The sequence below is a fragment of the Stegodyphus dumicola genome, chromosome 8, assembly GCF_044657685.1.
Source record: "Stegodyphus dumicola isolate Sdum_Otavi_A_Nest chromosome 8, ASM4465768v1".
NCBI classification, from domain to species: Eukaryota; Metazoa; Arthropoda; class Arachnida; order Araneae; family Eresidae; genus Stegodyphus; species Stegodyphus dumicola.
The window spans coordinates 144,395,896-144,417,024 of record NC_140775.1 but is presented as its reverse complement, the minus strand read 5'-3'; the positions used below and the strand labels follow the sequence as shown (position 1 = coordinate 144,417,024).

The 21,129-nt window shown below is 33.5% G+C and overlaps 1 protein-coding gene and 1 long non-coding RNA gene across 5 annotated transcripts in view; one reads left to right on the top strand and one right to left on the bottom strand.

The window, feature by feature from the left end:
• LOC118187631 (tight junction protein ZO-3-like) overlaps positions 1–15,557 on the bottom strand; it is a 369,809-nt gene extending 354,252 nt beyond the window's left edge. For 2 of the 4 annotated variants that reach the window (XM_085822530.1, XM_085822531.1), the window contains exon 1: positions 15,318–15,556. In XM_085822530.1, coding sequence (XP_085678656.1) covers positions 15,318–15,345 — 28 coding nt within the window. In that variant the 5' untranslated portion in view covers positions 15,346–15,556. Of the gene's footprint in view, positions 1–15,317 lie in introns of all 4 variants that reach the window. The other 2 variants (XM_085822533.1, XM_085822532.1) reach the window with 2 other exon arrangements.
• The window catches only part of LOC118190105 (uncharacterized), a 120,463-nt gene that overhangs the window by 70,821 nt on the left and 28,513 nt on the right, over positions 1–21,129 (top strand). The gene's annotated exons all lie outside the window — the stretch shown is intronic.

Here is a 21,129-nt window from a genome sequence, read left to right as displayed (position 1 = left end):
ACAGTACTTGGTGTATGAAACGCTGAAATGTTTGGCCAGCATTGCGAAGGCCAAATGGCATATATAAGTACTCAAAGAGGCCAAATGGTGTAGTCACTGCGGTCTTGGGCACATCTTCAGCATGCACTGGGATCTGATGATATGCTCTGGCAAGATCGAGGGTAAAAAATATGTTTGTTCCATGAAAAAGATGGGTACAGTCTTGGATATGTGGGACTGGATATCTGTCAGGGACTGTGACGGCATTAAGTCGACGATAATCTCCACAAGGCCGCCAGTCACCATTAGACTTTTTAACCATGTGAAGTGGACTGGCCCATGGACTTTTAGATGGGCGAATGGTTCCCTGTGCTAGCATGAATTCAAATTCTTTGCGAGCAGCTTTTAGCATCTCTGGAGAAAGACGACGAGGCTTGGAAAATACAGGTGGGCCATGTGTTTCAATGTGATGATACACTTCTGGCTGATGAGTATGCTGCCCTGGTTTGGATGGGTTTAAAATGTCAGGGAATTCTGCTAATAACCGATGAAACCGTGTGCTGCCCGATAAAACACTTATGTTGGTAGGTACATTTGATACGTGAGAAGCTTGGCCCTGTGATGTCAGCTGAGTTGTAGCATCAATTAAGCAATTATTCTTGACATCCACTAGAAGGTGGAAATGTGTCAAGAAGTCGACACCAATAATTGCTTGAGTTACATCCGCAATAATAAAAGGCCAGTTGAAAGTCCGGCGCAAGTTTAAATCAAGTGTCAATAGTTTGGTGCCGTAGGTTGCAATTTGGGTACCATTGGCTGCATACAGTACAAGTTTATTAAGTTGGTGAGCATTTGTTTTAGTTCTCGGGAGCACTGATATGTCAGCTCCAGTATCTACTAGAAAACATAACTGAGTTGAACGATCAGCCAGTACTATTCTGTCGATGTGGCGGACATTCTGTTGGCCAGCAGAAGACCGCCCATTTAGTTTCCCGCTTGTACAAAAGTGCATGGAGGGGCACACTTGCGAGCTTGAGAGCCAAAATTCATATGATAAAAACATATGCCACTTGTGGGTTCTTTGTACTGCGTTCGAGTATTAAGACGAGATGGACTCCTGCTTCGGGCACGAAATTTATTACGTGGGCCCTGATTTGATCGATTATATCTCCGTGAAGCATGAAGACTTGTAGAGAGTTCAGATACTTTTTTGGTCAATTCAGCCACTTGTTGTTCGAGGGATGAACTGGAAGGTGCAGCATTAGCAGCACTGACATAAGCTGGAGTAACAAGTTTATTAATTTTGTCAGCCATTGCTGCTAAACGGGTTAGATCTTCATTGGAAGCAGCAAGAATTATTTGTATGTTATTAGGGAGACGCGAAAGCCATAGTGACTTCAACAAGTCGTCACTAAAATGGCTTCCTGCCAGATCACGCATTCGTGACAGCAAGTATGAAGGTCGCTGATCTCCAAGTTCAAGTCCTTGTAGTAAAGTACGTATTTTGGAAGATTCACTTTCTGAATAGATTTCAATGAGCCGCTGTTTCAGTTTGGAGTATTTATCACAATCAGGTGGTTTGAGAATTAAGTCATGCACTGAATTCAGAATATCAGACTCAATTGCTGCAACTACATGGTTGAATTTTGTAGAATCCTCACTAATGCGAGCGATAGAAAATTGTGCTTCGATCTGAGCGAACCACAATGAAGGATTATTTTTCCAGAAAGGCGGTGGCTTCACCGCAACGCGTGTGATTTGTGGCTCTGGTGGAATATCGTCGGGCATACTGATAGATAATTTTCACTTTAATTAATAAACACTTAACAGCACAAATATTGTAGCATGAAGATACACTATTGATATTTTACCATGATAACAATAAATATTTTAACCATGCAGAAAAAATTTACGTAACGATACACACACAAATAATACAGGGTCAGCAATTACACACACAAATAATATTTTACCGAAATGCATTTGAAAAGAAACCCTTATTCGAGAAAAAAAATGATGCGTTCATTTTGTATTGCGCACGCACAATATCACCACTTCACAATGAAAGGCACTTTCGAAGGAAAACTGAAATCACTCCTGTAGCACATGGGAAAAAAATTCGCTACTTTCGAACACTGAGGGAAGAATTTTGCCGTAGCACGTTGCAGAAAAATTACTGATGTAGCACATTTAGCGAAAATCACTGTTGTAGCACATTTGTCGTTGAATGATCGAAGAATTATTGCACGACTGGCGAAGTCAGCGGAACGGAACAGATCACATTGATGATTTGCTGAAGCTCCTTGCGATGATATGCACGACTTTGAAAAAACACAAGCAATATATATCAATACATCTAGAAATAATTGAAGGGGTACGTTGTAGCATACGTTTAATGTCCATATTCGTTGTTATTCTTAGTCAGTTCTTCAGAATGCCTTGGATGCACGTGGCTTAGGGTCGTTGAAAATCCATTCTCAGTAGCGTGCTCAGTCAAAAGGTCACCACTTTTGGTGGTCGTGTGTGCTTAATGCATGATATAATTAAAGAAAATAAGAGTAGACAATCTCCTATAACAAAAGAATATATTAAGTACTAAATTACAATTTAAATTACATTGCAGAGATCAACACAGAGCTCGGAACACAGTTCGTGCTAGCGTCGCGTACACTTGTCCGACGAGAAGTCTGAGTGAGTAAAGATGTCGCTTTGCTGCTCCGATTAAGAACTGGATTTTACACGTGGCGCCATCTCATGAATAGAAGTTGAAGTATCTGTCGGAACGCCACATGTCTTAACGAGACAAAGTGTATCACAGAGCTGAAACAAATCCGTGAGGAAATTGTGCAAATTCTTATGTACATGCTTGCTGCGACTAGCTATGCAAGATCTTCGAGGATTGCGGGAATTTTTTTGCAAAACTTGTGGTCATCTACTGATCGTTATCTTCATGACAAAAATCATCGAGTCTTTTTTCAGAGGTACGTATGTAGTCACATACTTTGTATTATTCACTACCATGATAAAATCTTTTTAGCTATTTATTACCTTTTCGATATAATCTGTTTCAAAGCTCTCGTCTTTTTGAGACATCGTTCATAGTCAGTTTGTTATATTATTTTTCACAGTTGCTAAAAAAAAAAAAAAAAAAAAAAAAAAAAAAAAAAAAAAAAAACATTAAGTTTAAAAAAAAAGTACGAAATTAGTAATGGAAGTAGAAATTAATGCAAAGAATGAGTTGTTACTTTCTTATTACTGATACTTCTGACAGTTCAGCTACTATCAATTACCACTCAGTCATGCGCTACACACTAAGATTACATGTGATCACCGACATGCGGTGGTTCGAATTTCTCTTCCTGGACTTTTCCATCAGAGAAAGCAGTAATGATAAACGTGCTACGAGAATTTTATCATGTTTTATACTAACAGTAAAGAGCAAGAGAGACTAGAATCTGACAAGCGGACACAATATATTTCCGTTTTCTGCAAAATATACTTGACGAAAAGAAAATGCAGGTAGTCCAAACTTCGCTCTCAGACTACGAAAGAACACAAGCAATACTTAATAAAAACACCCTCCCCAGAACCATCTTGAAGAGCACACACCGAAGCTCGTCATTCTTCTTGGAAACTTAACTTGTTGCTTGCTGTAGGTAGCTTAGCAAAGCAGATGCAAAGTAGAAGATGCTTGGTAATGCGTTTTCGGTAATGCAAGACATTCTTTCATTCGTTTAACTCGAGTTACCAGTCGGAGATGGTAATCTAGCTATAGAAATAAAATTTCTGGAAATGATTTCGTTCAACGCGGTGTTAATAGAATCTGTCATCTAGTTTGACAGCAGTTTTAATAACTTAAAAAAAATTATAAACCATTTAATCAGTCAGCAAATTTCGATGGTCATCCCTTCGATGGCTACCCAATTAAGCCACATCAGAGGAAAATACAATCTGCCGTTCATCATTAGTTTAAGTGCAATATTTCAAATATTCTTTTCCTTGCACTTTCAAAAGCACACATTAAAAATCAATCATCATTACAACCACACAGCTTTTTACTTTGAGTAAACAATATTCAACATATTACATGCGATATTCAAATCTTTATAATAAAACAGATTTATAGAACTTCAGCTACTTGAACTAACTGGATATTCGAGCAATACGAACAAGTGAGTTCCTTTTTCTTCCGTAGGCCAAATACGCATTTACTGCTATTCAAATGAGGGAAATTTTATTCAGCTCTTTTTATTCACGTAAAATAATACATAAATAATAAACAAAACTACGAAACCATATTTACTTGCCCTAATCACACAACCTGTTTCTGTCCTTGACTAATTAATTATGTCATAGGAATCGGATAGTTTTATTCAGTTGTAGGCTAATATTAATCTTTTGAGTGCATTTAAGGTGGGCTGCGCTAAGCTATAATACTTGTTATGTTCCAGTTTTAGTATGTACAGCATGTGAAGACACTAATCCGACTAAGTAGAACAGGATTCGAATAGAATTCGGTTTTTGACTTGAAAAGGACAAAGTAGCTACTTTGAGTAACCTAAACTGAATGTAATATTTTTATTAACATTCACATTTACGCTTTTACTTACTTTATGAAATTTCAGATAATAAAAAGGACGAATTTCTTTTCTTGACATCTTCTTCTCCCCAACACATGAATGAAATAGCAAAATTATTCTTGACTTTCTTCCATTCTTCATAAAAGTCAAAAAGCTGAGTCATTAAAAATAATGATACTTAATAGTCAAAGAAGCCGAAGAAGGAAATAAAATCTTAATTAAGAAAGCAACTGACAAAATAAAAGTCAGCAGAAAAAATATGCTTCCTCATCATCCGTTTCAAAAACAGCTGTTTATCTACGAAGAATAAATCTTGCTCTAAAAGTACATTAAATTCTCCGATTCCCACATCGGCTTCATTGCTGGCAGATAACGGACGGTTGATTTGCACCGATGCATCACATAATAGAATGGCATTCCCACCACTATACTATTCTATTACACTATACACTATACTATTATAGAATCACCATTACAGAACTTCCCAAGTGCCTCTCCCATTATAGAACTTCAGCTACTTGAACTAACTGGATGTTCGAGCAATACGAACAAGTGAGTTCCTTTTTCTTCCGTAGGCCAAATACGCATTTACTGCTATTCAAATGAGGGAAATTTTATTCAGCTCTTTTTATTCACGTAAAATAATACATAAATAATAAACAAAACTACGAAACCATATTTACTTGCCCTAATCACACAACCTGTTTCTGTCCTTGACTAATTAATTATGTCATAGGAATCCTTAGAAAGCATAACTTTGTAGAAGATTGGAAACTGGTAGCAACGTTAATCTGATTCGTAAAGGACAAAAAAAAAAAAAAAAAAAAAAAAAAAAAATTAATTTAATAACTCCTGCAACATGTTAAAAAGCTTACAGTTTTTAAACATTTTTTGGGCACTTTTTCTGAAAAAAATTGCATCATTCTTTAGACATTACACAGTATAACTGATGGCAAACACATAAGGATTTACCGCCTTGGGATGACATTTTTGTAAAGGACATAGTAAGAAAAGCTAGCTCACGTTTACACTGCACATGCGAAGATCCACGAAAACTGCAATCAGACCTCTCCGCCATGAACTGAAAGCTGGTGGAATACCTGACTCATGCATGCGGTCGTTAGTTGCTCTACAGAGCAATTAGTCATCACTGATTTATCATATAAGCTAGTCATGCATTCTGTACTGAATGGGATAGAGCCGTTTTATTGTCTCTTTCCATCCGTTCCATTGTTTTAACAAAAATTTCAGTTTTTTCCTGCTTTTATAAATACCATAAAATATACGTAAATTTTGGTACTCATACTCTGTAAACGATTTTGCATCATGCAGCAGGAACTGCAAATATATCCTTGTTTGAAATTATCATTATCACCTGCAAGACAACAAGTAACTACATTCGGAACATATATAAGCTTTGCTAAAAATTCTAATATTTCAGCTATGAAATAGCAAATAACATGGAACACTTTTTTCAGCATTTTAGAAGATTCCCCCCAGAAAAGTGATGTTATAAAAATTTAAAATAAACTAAAATTGTTAGTAGATTAGATATTATAATAAATTTACTGAATTTAATTACTTTTTAAGGCAGGATTTCTATAAAACTACCCTCAACTATTTTAACAAGTGTAAACACAACTTGAAAGAAGTCTAAGCGGATATTGCGAAGGAAGGTATTGAACGGAAAGACATTGAATAAAAGTCCGAATGAAGAACAACTCACATAAATGAAAACAGGTGAAATTCGATGAGTATATCCTGGTAAAAGGCATTCCAGATCGATATTTGCAATATAAGATGGGTGCAAATATTTTCTGATGTGAAAGAACATTGCCTACTGTTTGAGAATTGTTGTACGGTACTGGAATTTATGTAATGTATGTTGGCAATACAGCATCCAAGGAAAGAAAATTTTCTGTTTTGTTTATAAATATTATGTGGTATATGGAGAATTCAAACTAACATGTTGAATCAATGAAAACCACATAGATTCTAAGCTAAAATTTGACACGGTATGTAATAAGTTTTACGATAAGGTAACAAAAAAAAATTTATTGCATAAAACAACTTAGTATGAAAAATACTCAGAAAATGAGCATGAAAAACAAGTAGTCAATGCTAGACATTAATATAAAGCTTCTGTGTACTTTTACGAGAAGGGTTAATTTATGTTTAATACTTTTATGCAATGAATATCATTATGAACATTTTTGTTCTACAGAATTATGGTTAGCATAATACGTCATCGTTTAATCACAAAGATATGACAGCATATGGCTGAGCTACTCGAGACACAATCAAACGAATATAACGCAATGATGGCTCTCTATCTCGCATAAATAAAGCAAATCGCTAAATTTCAAAGAGGTCAAGCCATTCGAAGGGAAGGAGAATCTGTAAACACTTTCTCTCTCCTTTAATTCCATTACTCTGTTCTCAGTCGCCACAAATAACTGAAAATTTTTCTGTAAAAATCAATGTCTAAACATTTTTAATTATCGAGAGAGAAAGTGAAAATTTATTAAAGGTGTAATCTTAAATTATGATTTCTGCCTGGAACTGTCACGAGATTCATGAGACAATTTTAATAACCACGAGTTGATCAATGTCTCACTAATTGGAAATTTCCAAGAATATATGCATTCCTAGAATGTTTTTACATTCTAAGAAAACATTTAAAAAGCAATAAATGTCAGACCACTTTTTGAAAGCAAGCCTATGCCAATACGAGTTTTGAATTTGATTCAGCGCTAGACATGATCCCTCCCTCTTCCACGGTTTACAGTTAAGAAAGGCAACATTTCTATCACTGAGCATTTTCTGTTAAAGAGATGTTCTACGATCACGAAAACTAAGTGGTCACACCGGTTAGACAGTTCAAACATCAACAAAAAAAATTTTCAACGGTCAAATCTCGATCGCTTCAAAAACACTTTTAGTTAAAACCAGCCTACACAGAGTGTGGGCTTCGGAAAGATGACGACGACTGAGAAATAGCCCAGGAAAAAAAATTGAATGTCAGCAATTTCATCTATTCCAGTTACTGGTTACTCTTGGCTGCTTTACGTCGTTTTGTGCTGTAACTACACACTGTAGACGGCAATTTATTTACGTTAAATATTGCTGTTAAATTAGAGGGGAATTTTTTTTAAATTAAACCTGAAATTTAATTCCAGTTTAATCGGCATTTTGTCTGTTAAAAAATAGTTCCCACAATATGCAAAATGTAACCCACTCTTATAAGAGGTACACTGCGGAAAAAAAAAAAAAAAAAAAAAAAAAAAAAAAAAGAGGGAGACAGTTTATTTATCATTTAACTATGTAGTGCTTCAATAAAAGGGATTTGACGAATTTTTTCTCCACCTCGGCCTGTAAGACACTTTTTCAGAGCTTTCTGTTCGCCCTCCAGCCCAGAAGGGCAAAATTTCTTTATCTTAAGCTTAATACCAACGAGAAGTGCAACTGCTGCATCCCAAGGTTCACACATTCATAACGTTTCCTTTGGAATACACACATTATATTCACGGACACTTCTAAAAAAATATCAAGAATTACTTCCCAATATTACCAAAGATTAATACTCTTTGAATAGAAAGGGAGTGATGGGCTGAAGGAAAAGCAAAGAAAACGCTGTTCATGTCTAAAATCACTAAATTGCCAATCGATTCAACAAACAATAGGTGTAATTTTCCTGAAGGATAGAAACATGATTTTTGAAATTGTATAAATCACCGGATGAAACATTTTAAAACTCTGTTTTGTGCTTGTAACAAGTTGAAAATGTCTAAGCGAAAATAATTAAGCCTAAAAGAAAAAGGATAAATAGTTAAAAATATCTTGATGTTCTCGGTAAACACAGCCAGCGAAAAATCGTATTTAAGCTGTTAATTCCTCACACTGTGAAATTTACTTGAACAAAGAATTATAAATGATGAACTGATAAAAGGTAAAAATGTCTTAAGGAAGCGCAGAAAAAAAAATTACTATTAAATACTGCAGCACACACACCTCTGGTCTCTTTCTGAAAAACGTTAATGTCTCTTCCTGTAAATGCAACTTCTGACGTTCAGCCTTTAGACCAGGATGTTATAAACGCTTGCAAATGTCATCACGGAAAAGACGTTCAGAAAATAGTAAACAGAAGTCAATCTTGAGAAAATTAATACGAAAAGATAAGTAAATCGATATCTGTGCTAAATGTCATGCATGCTAAAGTCAAAACCGAGGGTCAGTCTCTTGAAACACAGATAAACTGTTCTCGAAATGTGGCTTTTTATGTAGAAGAAGCGTCAAAGGAATTACAAACTACAGCTAATATTTCCGACTTGAGTGACGGAACATACGAAGATTAATTTTTAGAATATGTGTGAATTGACGACAGTACTGAGACAACGTACATAGAAACTTATAAGACATTTTCTCTCTCCCTCCAGCATGCCTCGGTGGTGTAACGGTAACACACTCGGCGTGTATTCGAGAGATGAAGGTTCGAAATCCGGCGAGGGCATTGCTCATTTTCCATGTCTCCTGCTTAAAAACAAAACTAATTAATCTACAGTGGCGCCAGAACTAAAAGGTGATTGGAAAATAATTCGTCATCACCAGGATTTGGCGACTGGTTTCCCTAATCGCCCGGGTATTTTCTTTCTCATTTCCGCATGCCTTAACGTGTAACGGTAGTGGTATAACGGTAGCCCACTCGGCGCGTATTGGAGAGATTCAGGTTTGAGTCCCTGAGAGAGTACTGCACATTTTTCACATCTTCTGCTTCAAAATAACCTAATGACTCTGAATTGACTATGCTATTATTACAGAAAGAGTTAAATGAATTGCAGAAACTGACAGTGAAAGTGGCACAGAAAAAGATGAGGATATGCCAGTACAATCGAGTCTAGAAAAGTACTGCAAAATTCTACGAAAATCTTTTGAACTGATAGCTGCTGATCAGAAAAGCTACCAAAAGTTTTATGAAATTCAGAATTCAACTGAAGAACTGTTAATGAACAATACGAAACAAGCACAGGTGAAAGTTGAAAATTTCATCATCTACGTAATTATAAAAATATTTTTCTTAAAGAATTTTAAGATAAATTTCAAAACTGCATAAAAAGTTTACTTTTAGCATTAATTTTTAATCAGTATTTTAGGATTAATTATTGGATTTAGTCAGTTATTCTTTTACTAGAGAAGTTTAAGGCTGATATCATCGTCTGCAATATGTAAATCATCATTTATTAAACTCAGCACTTTCATAACTCAAATATGTTTGGAACGAAATTGATTTTAATAAGCGGTAGTTATTGCATATATTTTTTCTTTTTTTATAAGAATTATTTTATGTGGTTCGCCGCGCAAACGGCTAATATAATATACCCATAAGAAAAACTGAACAACTATATTATTCTGTCAAGGTACATAACAAACAGTTTTTAGAAAATATTTTATGTTACTATTAATTAACAATTACAATCAATTACTATTAGTTATTTGACAGTTCTATTACACTATTAATATAATAATTGCTAATAACTTCGTTTTTTCCTGTTTTTGAATCAAAAAGTATTAAATCATTATTAAGAAGCACAAAATTCTTTCCTAAGGGTCATTTCCGTATCATCACCGACAACAAGCAACGCGCTTTTGTAATTTGCATGAAAAATGAGAGCTTTTGCCTATGAATTGGTAACTTGCCAAGTCGGGCAGCTAATTTATGCGGTTACTGGAAGGTGAAATGGAACTGTACCGTGATGAGAAAAAGGTAAAATTAGAAGTGGGATTGAACTGGAAAATAAAGGCAAAGCACACGAGGACTAAGAGATGCCTCCTCGAAGGACTTCCTAAACTGGCTCGTATTTACGTTAAACACATTTAGATAATCAAGAAAAATCCTATGCAGCCCTCCAGCCCCTTCGCCAGGATTTGAATCTGGGTCGAATTACCAGCGATTTTACTGCTCGCCCGCTGATGGATCACATTAGAACTGGGACAAATCCTAAATTTTCTCTAATCTGAATCCTATTTTTTTTTTCAAATATCTCAAATTTGGAAAATGTTTCATCTGTTACAAGCGGAGATGCCTCATTTTAATTAAATACACCTGAATCTCGATTACCCGGGTAAAATTCGTGCAGTGTCGTCCTCCGAATCTGGGTTCTTTTAGCTGGATCTTGATCTAAGTAGGGATGCACAATTATATATATAGGTACAGAGGTAGGCAGACAACTCGCTGCACATTTATGTGAATGGACTGAAGAATGAACAAATAGATAAAGAGGTACATAGATCAAGAAGTAGATAGCTAGCTATATTGCTGATGCTGTTAAATAACAGAAACAATGCTTAACATTAATTAATTTGTTATTTACATCTCTTTCATACTGAAAGAAGTTCCTCATAAATTTTCTTTTTACCCGTTATCTCTCATATATTTGTTTTTGAAACACAACTTAATTTTCATATTTAGTTGCCAAAGCTAAGTATGAAATACAATATTGCCAATGAATCCATCTTCAAAAATTATTAAATTGGTAAATAACTTTAATAATATAGTAGATAATATTTAAAAGATAAAGATGATTTGACAACAAATTTTATAAATAAGACAATTCTACTTATAATAAATATATACTCCGGTGTTTTTTTTAGCCCGAAAAGGATGTTAGTCCCTAATGGGATATTAGTCTCGAAACGGCATTTTGCCGGTATCTTCTATTTCTCATGCGTTAAAATAGAGAGAGAGGGAAGGAGGAGGGAAAGAAAGAAAGGAGGAGAATTACAGAACAGCCGAAAAGCAAGAATGCATGCAAAATAATTAAATAAACGCAAGCAATAAAAATTACATAAAAAATTAATCTATAAAAATAATTACATTGTTAAGCTTGAAACCACGCATATTTTCCCCCTTTATATAAAAAAGAAGAGCATATTTCCTTTCATTATGGAGACCAATTAAACTGTTTTTAATATTAAACTAAAAGTCACGTTTCTTTCTTCCCCTCATATCAGATCCATTTAAATCGTTTTCAGTATTATATTAAAAGTCACGTTTTTGAAACGCTTGTATGCAAGTTTACATATGCACTATACATGCCATTATAAAAATGAGAAAGCTTGTAACATTGATGCATGAAACATCCATTAAATACAATTTACCAATATATTACCGCAAAAATATGCTTGCCGGATAGAAAAAGAAATATAGTAGGTGTTCATTTTTCAGAAAACGAGTAAATAAATGTTAATGTTAATTACACCTATATTAGTATTTATGCAAAAAACATATTCAGCGACATTCCTTGCGTGTTGAATTTAACAGCCTTAAAATTTTATTAAAAATTCTGATTTTTGGGGGGGGGGATACGCAAAATATTAAATAAGCTTTCTCACATTTTAGTACGTAATTAGAATTAAACTAAAATCACTTCTGTAAAATTTATTATTTCTTGGAATCATAGACATCGTCGTACACGTATCAGGAAGAAACTTTATAATATTATTATGCGAAAGATATCGATTTTGAACGGAAAAGATTTATTAAATGTTTTAGAATCTTCTCAATATTAACCATCGATTTAAAAAAATGATCATTTTAAATGCAATCGATAAAGAATAAATATCAAATCAGGACAGAAATATTTTTAACAATATTCGAAAAAGTATAACAACACAGATATAGAATTGAATAGTGCAATAGATATATTTTTGAAAATTTCTCTTCGAAACATTTTATAAGCTTTCATTAACATGAATTTATAATATAAACGTTTCGAAAATGTTAACTCTCCTGAGATATTTATCATACTAAAAGCGATTAACGCACGAATTAAAATTTCATATGACTACCAACAGAACTTTGTGACTATTGAATGGCTCATTATGTAATGATATCACTTTGAGACACGAAGTAATAATTTTGGGGGGGGGGCAGGGAGTATGATTGAACAAAAATACAATAAAACTCTTAAATATTTACGTCAGAAGCTATACTATTTCACTTCCATTTAAAATTCTAAAAATATTATTTATAAAAGAGTTATAAATAATATCGTGGTGCGAAAACAAAATTCTTTAAATCATTAAAAAATATTTTTTGGGGGTTTCTTCCCATCTGAAATGGTTATTTTAAGTTATTTATTATTGCAATGAACCTGAAAATAATCCATCTTAGGATGCTTTAGTGGAGGATTTTCTATCAGAAAACCGGCTCATATATTATTCACGTTTCACATGAAGAGGATCGCAAATCGCTACGTCGTCGAAAATGATCGAAGTTAAAGAGATCAGTATGCGAAGTGCAAGAAATTTGTTTTCTTTTTATATCGTGTTGATATTTCTTTTCCTTATTACAAGAGACGCCAAAGTAAAATAAGCCAACTTATAAAATGGCTGCTCACCGTTAATCAAATAGCATGAATGCATATTCCATCTTCAAAGGATTCTCCTACACTTACGTATGAATAAACAACCTAAAAGTGAGGAACAATTTCTGCAGATACACCAGATATAAGATTAAAAAAAATAATAATAAATAAAATTAAATTAAATTAAAAAAAAAAACCTTTCATTTAATATAAGATTTTAAACTCATTCGATTTTAGAGGCATTTAAACAATAAGTAATAAACTTTTAATGGAAGAATCAGATATCTACGAGCATGAGTTGCCTAGATTATGATTTAAAAGAAATATATAAAGAAAGAGAAGCCAATGCTTTCTTTAACTTCCGTTATCTCAAATTTATTAATTCATTATCTGCTGTAAATGTCGTTTCTTCAGTAACAGATTTCAGTATTGCTTCTGAGCTGAATCAGTTAGTGGATATGCATTTCTTGGATGTTTTCCATTCTTTGTGGTTTCATAAACTAAGTTTATACAAAATTCAGCTGCTCATTTCAATATTTCTAAAAAATGTAATTCGAAGGGTGAGGCAGCTTACATTATGTAAGACAGAAAATTTCTATACAGAAACTGGATGGAGCTTTTTAAATTTTTAACAAGTAATCGGATCAAAATCATAAATTGGCCGGGACGCCAAAACCATACCTACAAACTGCGACACTCCGATCAAACTGGGACGTCTGGTAATCCCATTTAAAATTATAAACAAATAATTTTTTAAACAATATCCTTATATTTCTCTAATAAATTACTAACTATGAAGGAATTTTATACAGCCTTTTATTGAAAACTTAAATAACTTTTTATCGTGGTTGCACAGCAACGGGCACACGTTAAACCTTTGGTGGGCGCAGTGGTACTCGCGTGCGTAGGGTTGGTGACCCCTACTCTAGACCTAGGAAGGCGTAAAAGTCATGCTGTAATTTCTGTATGGTTCCCCTTCGCTAAGAAACAGGAGTTTGGAAAACCTCGAAAGGACATTTTCTTTAATGTTCAGATTATTAGGTTTAGTTGATTATGGCATAGAACACTGGGGCTATATGCCTAAGGGAAGGTATGCCTTCATGGAAAACTTTCTAAGGGAAACTGGCTCGTATGCAGGTTACATAACTACCAGCGTTCAGCAATTTTACCGCTCGGCCGCTGGTGAGCCGATATCTTTATTAGGATTTCAAATTATTAGAACAGACTACAAATTTCAAGAATAGGCAATTCATCTCTTGAAATGCAGTGAACCCTCTCTAGGCCAACTTCAGTTCCAGATGATTTTGGTCTTCAGTGGAAATAATAATGAAAAAATAATGAGGTTTAATAGCAGTATTTATTTATGCTCTCAGAAATACTGGTCACTTTCAGATTTCGCCGCCAGCCGGGAAGTAGTCGCCACAAGAGCATTCACTGAAGTTCTCCGCTTTGGTGAAGACTGTAAACCATGAAAAATGTCGCGGTTGTTGTCAGAGTTACATGAGAGTTCTTTGCAGATGACGTTAGATACCGCGAATTTGAAAAACCACTGTTTCGAGACAAAAAGAATTTAATATGTGTTTGGATTTTATAAAAAATTGAGTTGCGACTCCTGCATAGATTCGTAGATACATCTCTTCAGTTAAAATAATTCATTTTTTTAACTATACCTCAATAATATATAATCTCATAACACAAATCATAATCTTCCTCTGTTAAAAGATAATACCAATTTTTTCTCCAGTTTTCCACTACAACGTGCAAAGCGGACCGTGAATAGTTCGAAAATATTTTTATCGACATCTACTTTGCGATTCTTAAAATTATAGAATTTAATAAATAATTATTTAGTTTACAATATTTTACCTCATTATTTGCTTTTCAATAAATAAAAAAATTATCAAATTATTTTATGAGTTTTATAATAGAAGAAAATGTATTCCTCGAAAATACTCGAATCGTATAAAAATTAAAAAAATTATGATACTTTTAACACCTTGCAGCTTTCAGTAAGCAGAAACGCAGTTGGCGACACTTGGCGAAGTGTCTAGCATGACTACACATTCAAGTAACCCTACATCGATGCTCTTCTGATAGCTTTAAAGCAGCTAATGTTATTGCTATGACCCATTCAGAATGTAAACAAACAGTTTTAAAAGAATCCCGCGAACTCCAGACCTTTCGCAGAGAATGTCACAGCTAATAAACTCAACGTGATACATTATCGTACACCACAAGCTACTGAAACGAGCAAAAAATTAAAATATGATTTTCTTTTTAAATTCAAAAAAGTTTTACCAACATTTTTCTACAGCTATTATTTTTTTACAGCAGAGGAGCGATGGATATCGTTATCGTATCTTTGAATATTTTTATGAAAAAAATCTGCACTTACCGCGTCCATATAATGAAGAAGGATGCATTTAACGTTATAATCCGTAATAATCCAAGTAAATCTGTCAAAAAATTCCGACTTTTGTTTGCGTGAGTAAATCACTTTTCTCAGTCATAACGAGGTGGAAACTTCACAAACAAAAGCACAAAAGTATCCTGCGTAATTTTCACCAAAACAATCGCACAAAACACATTAATTACGGAATGTTTACTTCTCTCAGCGATCTCATGGCGTTCACTCGTGCCATTTTGAAAAGTGGCAGCGTCGTCTGTTTTGAAAGAACGCCATCTTTTGGAGAATTCTTCAACTAAAATGTTACTTCAGAAGTCAATTAAGTCCTCGGAAGACCAGAAACTAGCAATGCTTTAGTTTCGAAGTTTTCTGAAACTTTTTTAGAATTCTTTAGGAGATACAGATGTATTCTACGCATTTTTATCTCAGATAAAGAATTATCAAATCTAGGAAAGACACTTTTTTTTGTTTTTTTGTGGCAATATGTTTTCTACAGAGCTTAATTTCCAAAATTAGAAGAGTCGGAGCTCTGTGGAAGGCCGTCAAGAAAGAGGAACAAAAATATATGAATGAAATAATTAATAAAATAACTAATAAATAAATTAAAACTCAGTGAAACGTAAATATATAAATAAAAGTTTAATAAAAAATAGATGAATGTTAAATAGTTAACTAATAAAATAAAATTCTGGACCTAGCGGCTTATTTGGGGATTCGGTTGGAATTAGTTTTACTCAAATTCTGAGGAAACATTCAGCTAGGCTGGTTTATTTAAAATTCTCAAAATATGGTATAAAATTACTATTTCAAAGGATGGCAAAAACAAAAAGTATCATTTTTTTCAGCACACCGACCAAAAACGGTAGCGCATCACTAATGAAAATAGAGAGAGTATTAGAATCATTATAAGAGTATGGAAGGAAATTTTAATGGAGATGTGTAAATATGAAGACAAACTAAAAGATTCCGCTTTCTGACCACAGTCTCCAGCCTACATAATTCTAGCTGTCAAGCAGAATATGACAAGGAAAAACATATCCCCCGAATCAGGGCTTAATTTCCAAAATCAGAAGTGCAATAGCCTTACGGAAGGCCTCAGAAAAGAAAAGCTTAAAATAAATAAATAAAAGATTAAAATAATAATAAAAAATAAGATAACTATAAAAAAACTCTGAAAGCTTTCAGATTTTACATTACGCCCAAAGGGACTTTTTTTTTAAACTTTTATGTTTAACCTTTATTTATTAAATATGATGTTCTTCGCACTTAAACCATAAAATTCAATTCAATAGCAATATCGCAAAATAATTTTTAATTCAGCATATCTTTAGAACTTCCGATACACAGTCTTGCACGCTGGAGATAATTCCCCCCCCCCCCGTACAGTATTGCCACTCCTCGCTTTGAAATCGTTGAGTTTGTTCATCAAAAATTCGTTAAAGTTTTACAAAATATGAAATCGATAACAAAATAAATTCTAAATTTGGGCTTTTAGATGCTCATAATCGGGTGGAAACGTACGTTATTCAAAATTTGAAGGCTCTAGGTACCGTTGTTTTATCACAGTGCGAGAAACGACCATACATTTATGCAGATTCTTCATTATTTAATTACTTTAAATATAATACAGGGCTGTAATATTTGCTGGCAACATTTGAAAAGTGAACCGACATTTAAAGTTTTCAACGCAAAATGCCAAAACCAAATTAATAGCCCTTCTCGACTAACACCCTTTGTGCAAAAAATTAACAATAAAAATAATAAAATAATAAATAATTTAAATTAAATTAAATGCAACGAGATAAGCAAAGTTTAATAAATTATTAAATTTTTTATGAATAGTTAAATAACAAAATAAAACACCGGATCTCTTCTTATTTGGGGTTGTGGATGAATTTACATTTTCATAAGAAAAACTAAGAGCTAGCTTAGCTGAGCTCCGGTTGAATTTAAGACCTGAATAAACGGTACATAATTCAATATTTCAAAGGATAATAGAAAAAAATCTGATGTGTACATCACATGATTCCCTTGTACGAAATATTAAATTGCACGCAATTTTCCTGTATTTCATTTAAACATATCGAATTAATAGTTAACGAATTTTCAATTAAGTCTACATCGCCAATAGCGCATAAGCCACAATAGAATAAATGCACTCTTTAAAGTTCACTATATTTATTTACCATAGCGACACTTCGGCGATCGGTTCACTTAACAGCGGTACATCTAATTCAATTTATAACTCAGAGTGCACAAAAATTATATCATCTTATAATTTTTTTTGGGGGGGGGAAAGAGTCTTATTCTGTGCTTACGTACAGATGTCACGCGAAAACATCGTTAAATTGCATTCGATAGCAGTGAAAATGGATATTTTCGTTGAAATATGATACCCGAAATTTTTCGCTATTACAATACTTCCTTTTTATTTCGTACAAGGAAATAGAAAGGACCATTCATTCTCCAGCACACCAATGTGAAAAGGTAAAAGGTAAAGTGCCACTATAAGAATAGAAAGAATGCTAGAAACAGTAACAAAGTGTGGAAGGAAATATTGTTGCTTCGTCCTTTCTTTTTTCCAGAAGCAGAAGGGTTGTCTTCATGAAATTTTCTTTACTGGAAATTGACTCATCTTTACATTATGCATATAGAAAATCCTGAATAACGAATCCTTTGGTTATGAAAAAGTTACTTTGCATGAAAATGTGCTAATTTTTCAAAAGCAAGGATTTTAAAGTTATTATTGCTTTAAATTCAGACAGACTGAAATAAATTCTTAGTGTCATTATTCATTACTAGGAGTTTTAAAAAATATCATAGTATTTATTTAATCCTTTTACGTGATTAATTTGCGAAATTAAAAAAAAAAAAAAAAAAAAGTTACATTGCACTCATTAAATAGTTCACTATTTTCCTCAGTAAGTATCTAAAATAATCGCTCCCGGAATGTTATTCTGCACTAATCGTCTTTGGCGTTAAAAAGAGAGAAGATGCGAATGAAAAATAAATAATGTCTTGTTATTCAATAAAAGTAAGCATTGTTTTATGCACGTGGAAGTTATGAAAATGATGATGTTATTACATTTATTTAATTATTATAAGCAGTAGTTTTTTTTTGTTATTATTCTTTATGTTTTAAAATTATGTATAATATGTAAATAAATACCTAAATTAAGATTAAAAGGTACATTAAAATATAAGCTAAGGAAGAAATTTTAATAATCATGAATCGAAATTCATATAAAATAGCTCACTAATAATTGTAGATATAAGCTTGTGATAGGAAAATAGAGATGGGAATTAAGACTAATTAAATAGAGATGGGAGACTAAAGAAATAATGAATGAAAGTGCAGACAAAGATAGAGGGAAACTCTTATCTCCCCCTCCTCCCCATAAAGCGCACCAACGGCCGAGCGGAAATTTTGTTGAACAGTGGTAGTTCATCCTGAGCTAGATTCCAGGCGAACGGGCTGGCTGCATGGACATTTTCGTGTTTTTCCCATATGTAAGGTGGTTACAAGTCAATTCCTTAGATGATTCTCCACGAAGGCATCCCTGCTGTTAGACAGATCCTTTCCCTAAAATGTTTTTTCATAATCAAATAAACTGAACTCATCTCGCTTCCCCTATCTGGCACGTGATATTAAGATTAAGAAGACAGTGGGGGAAATTGTCAAAAGACACGCCTCCGCAAGTGACATGGGGAAGGAAAATTAAGCGAAACCTCATTTTGGAAAAAAGAAAGGACGAAGCAACAATATTTCCTTCCACACTTTCTTACTGTTTCTAGCATTCTTTCTATTCTCATAGTGGCACTTTACCTTTTACCTTTTCACATTGGTGTGCTGGAGAATGAATGGTCCTTTCTATTTCCTTGTACGAAATAAAAAGGAAGTATTGTAATAGCGAAAAATTTCGGGTATCATATTTCAACGAAAATATCCATTTTCACTGCTATCGAATGCAATTTAACGATGTTTTCGCGTGACATCTGTACGTAAGCACAGAATAAGACTCTTTCCCCCCCCCAAAAAAAATTATAAGATGATATAATTTTTGTGCACTCTGAGTTATAAATTGAATCAGATGTACCGCTGTTAAGTTAACCGATCTAGGCTTAAGCTGTAATCCCTGTACTTCATATGCCCTGCAATTAATCAGTACCCAGCCCAATCAAAAAATATGACAATTTAATTAAAATTCTGTTTTATATTAAATAGCGTATCAGATTCTTATTAGTTTTTTCAATTATTATCGAATTATTTCTTTCTCCCTGAAATATGTGTAGTAAAACATTTTCTGCCCAGGCTGTGTTAAATAATATTTAGAAAAAAAGGTCGCCAAAACTTCGATCGTGAGCTACCAATAGGTTCCAGCACTTTTGATAGTGTATATAAAAATATTTTCCTTTGAAGCTAATATTAAAAACGAATATAGCAAATACTTCCATAATATAATAAATTCCATTCATAATTCGAGAGACTCGTGATGACTAAGGCTGCAACAATAAAATTGCCTTAAAAATGAAACTATTCCGTTGTATCGAGAATTTTAAAGAATTGAAAAATTATTGTTTCGTAGAAGATTCATCAGAAATGGATTTCTACTAAATTTCAACCTCAGTAGAAAGTTTTACCTTTGATATTTTCAAAGCATTCATCATTATTATAATGCGTAAACTGCTAATAAATGAGGCCGCACAAAATTGCTTCGGATGACGCCAGTTTGAGACTAGTGTTATAAAGCATTCATAATATGCAAAATACTGGGAAATTATGTATCTGTAATCATTTTGTGGGGAATTATGTTTCTCATTTCGCAAATTACATTTCTACACTGCAAAACTATACACACACACACAAAACAAAAAATAAAACAAAAAATCTGAAAGGTTTCAGATTTTAAATTATGTCAAAAGGGGCCTTTTTTTTTAACGTTTTGTGTGTTACCTTTATTTATTAAATATCATGTTCTTTGCCCTTAAACCATAAAATTTACTAGTTCAATAGCAATGTCGCAAACTAATTTGAAAATGAGCATATTTTTAGAATTTCCGGTACACAGTTCCGCGGGCTGGAGATAAAAAGGTCCCCCCTTCCTGCTGTCATTGCTCGGTTTTAAATCGTTGAGTTTGTTACTCAAAAATTCGTTAAAGTTTTACAAAATATGAAATTCCAAATTTCAAATTTGGTCTTCCATGCCCATATTCGTAGGAGGATTACGTCATTTAAAATTCGATGGCTCTAGGTACCGTTGTTTTATCACAATGCGAGAAATATACCTATATTTATGCATATTTTTCATTATTTAAGTTCTTCATAAGTTCAAATATAATGCAGGACTCTAACATTTGGTGGCAACAGTTTGAAAAGTAATTCGCCGTTTATAGTGATTCAACGCAAAATCGCAAAACGAAAACAATAGTCCTTCATGGACAAAGCCCCTTTGGACTAAAAAAAGAGAGAGAAAACATTGATTGCTAAGGCTCTTATTTCGATCATGTATATTTTTACATTGCGATGATCATACCTCATCTTTACAGAGGTTGGCAAGGTTTATATACCTAGCTTGGAATATTCTAATGTAATCATTAGTACTATTGTATTTTAAAGTCATTGTAAAATTCGCAAGGTGTTTATTTTGTTTCTCAGCATTCAGTTTATGCTTGTTAATAGCGTTACCCCTATTAATGGTCATAAAAGTCCGTATTTATTTTTTGCGTATAATTTGCATTCTAAATATCTTATCTTTATCCGTACCCGTACAGTGTTTAAAATTAAACAAACGTGAACATT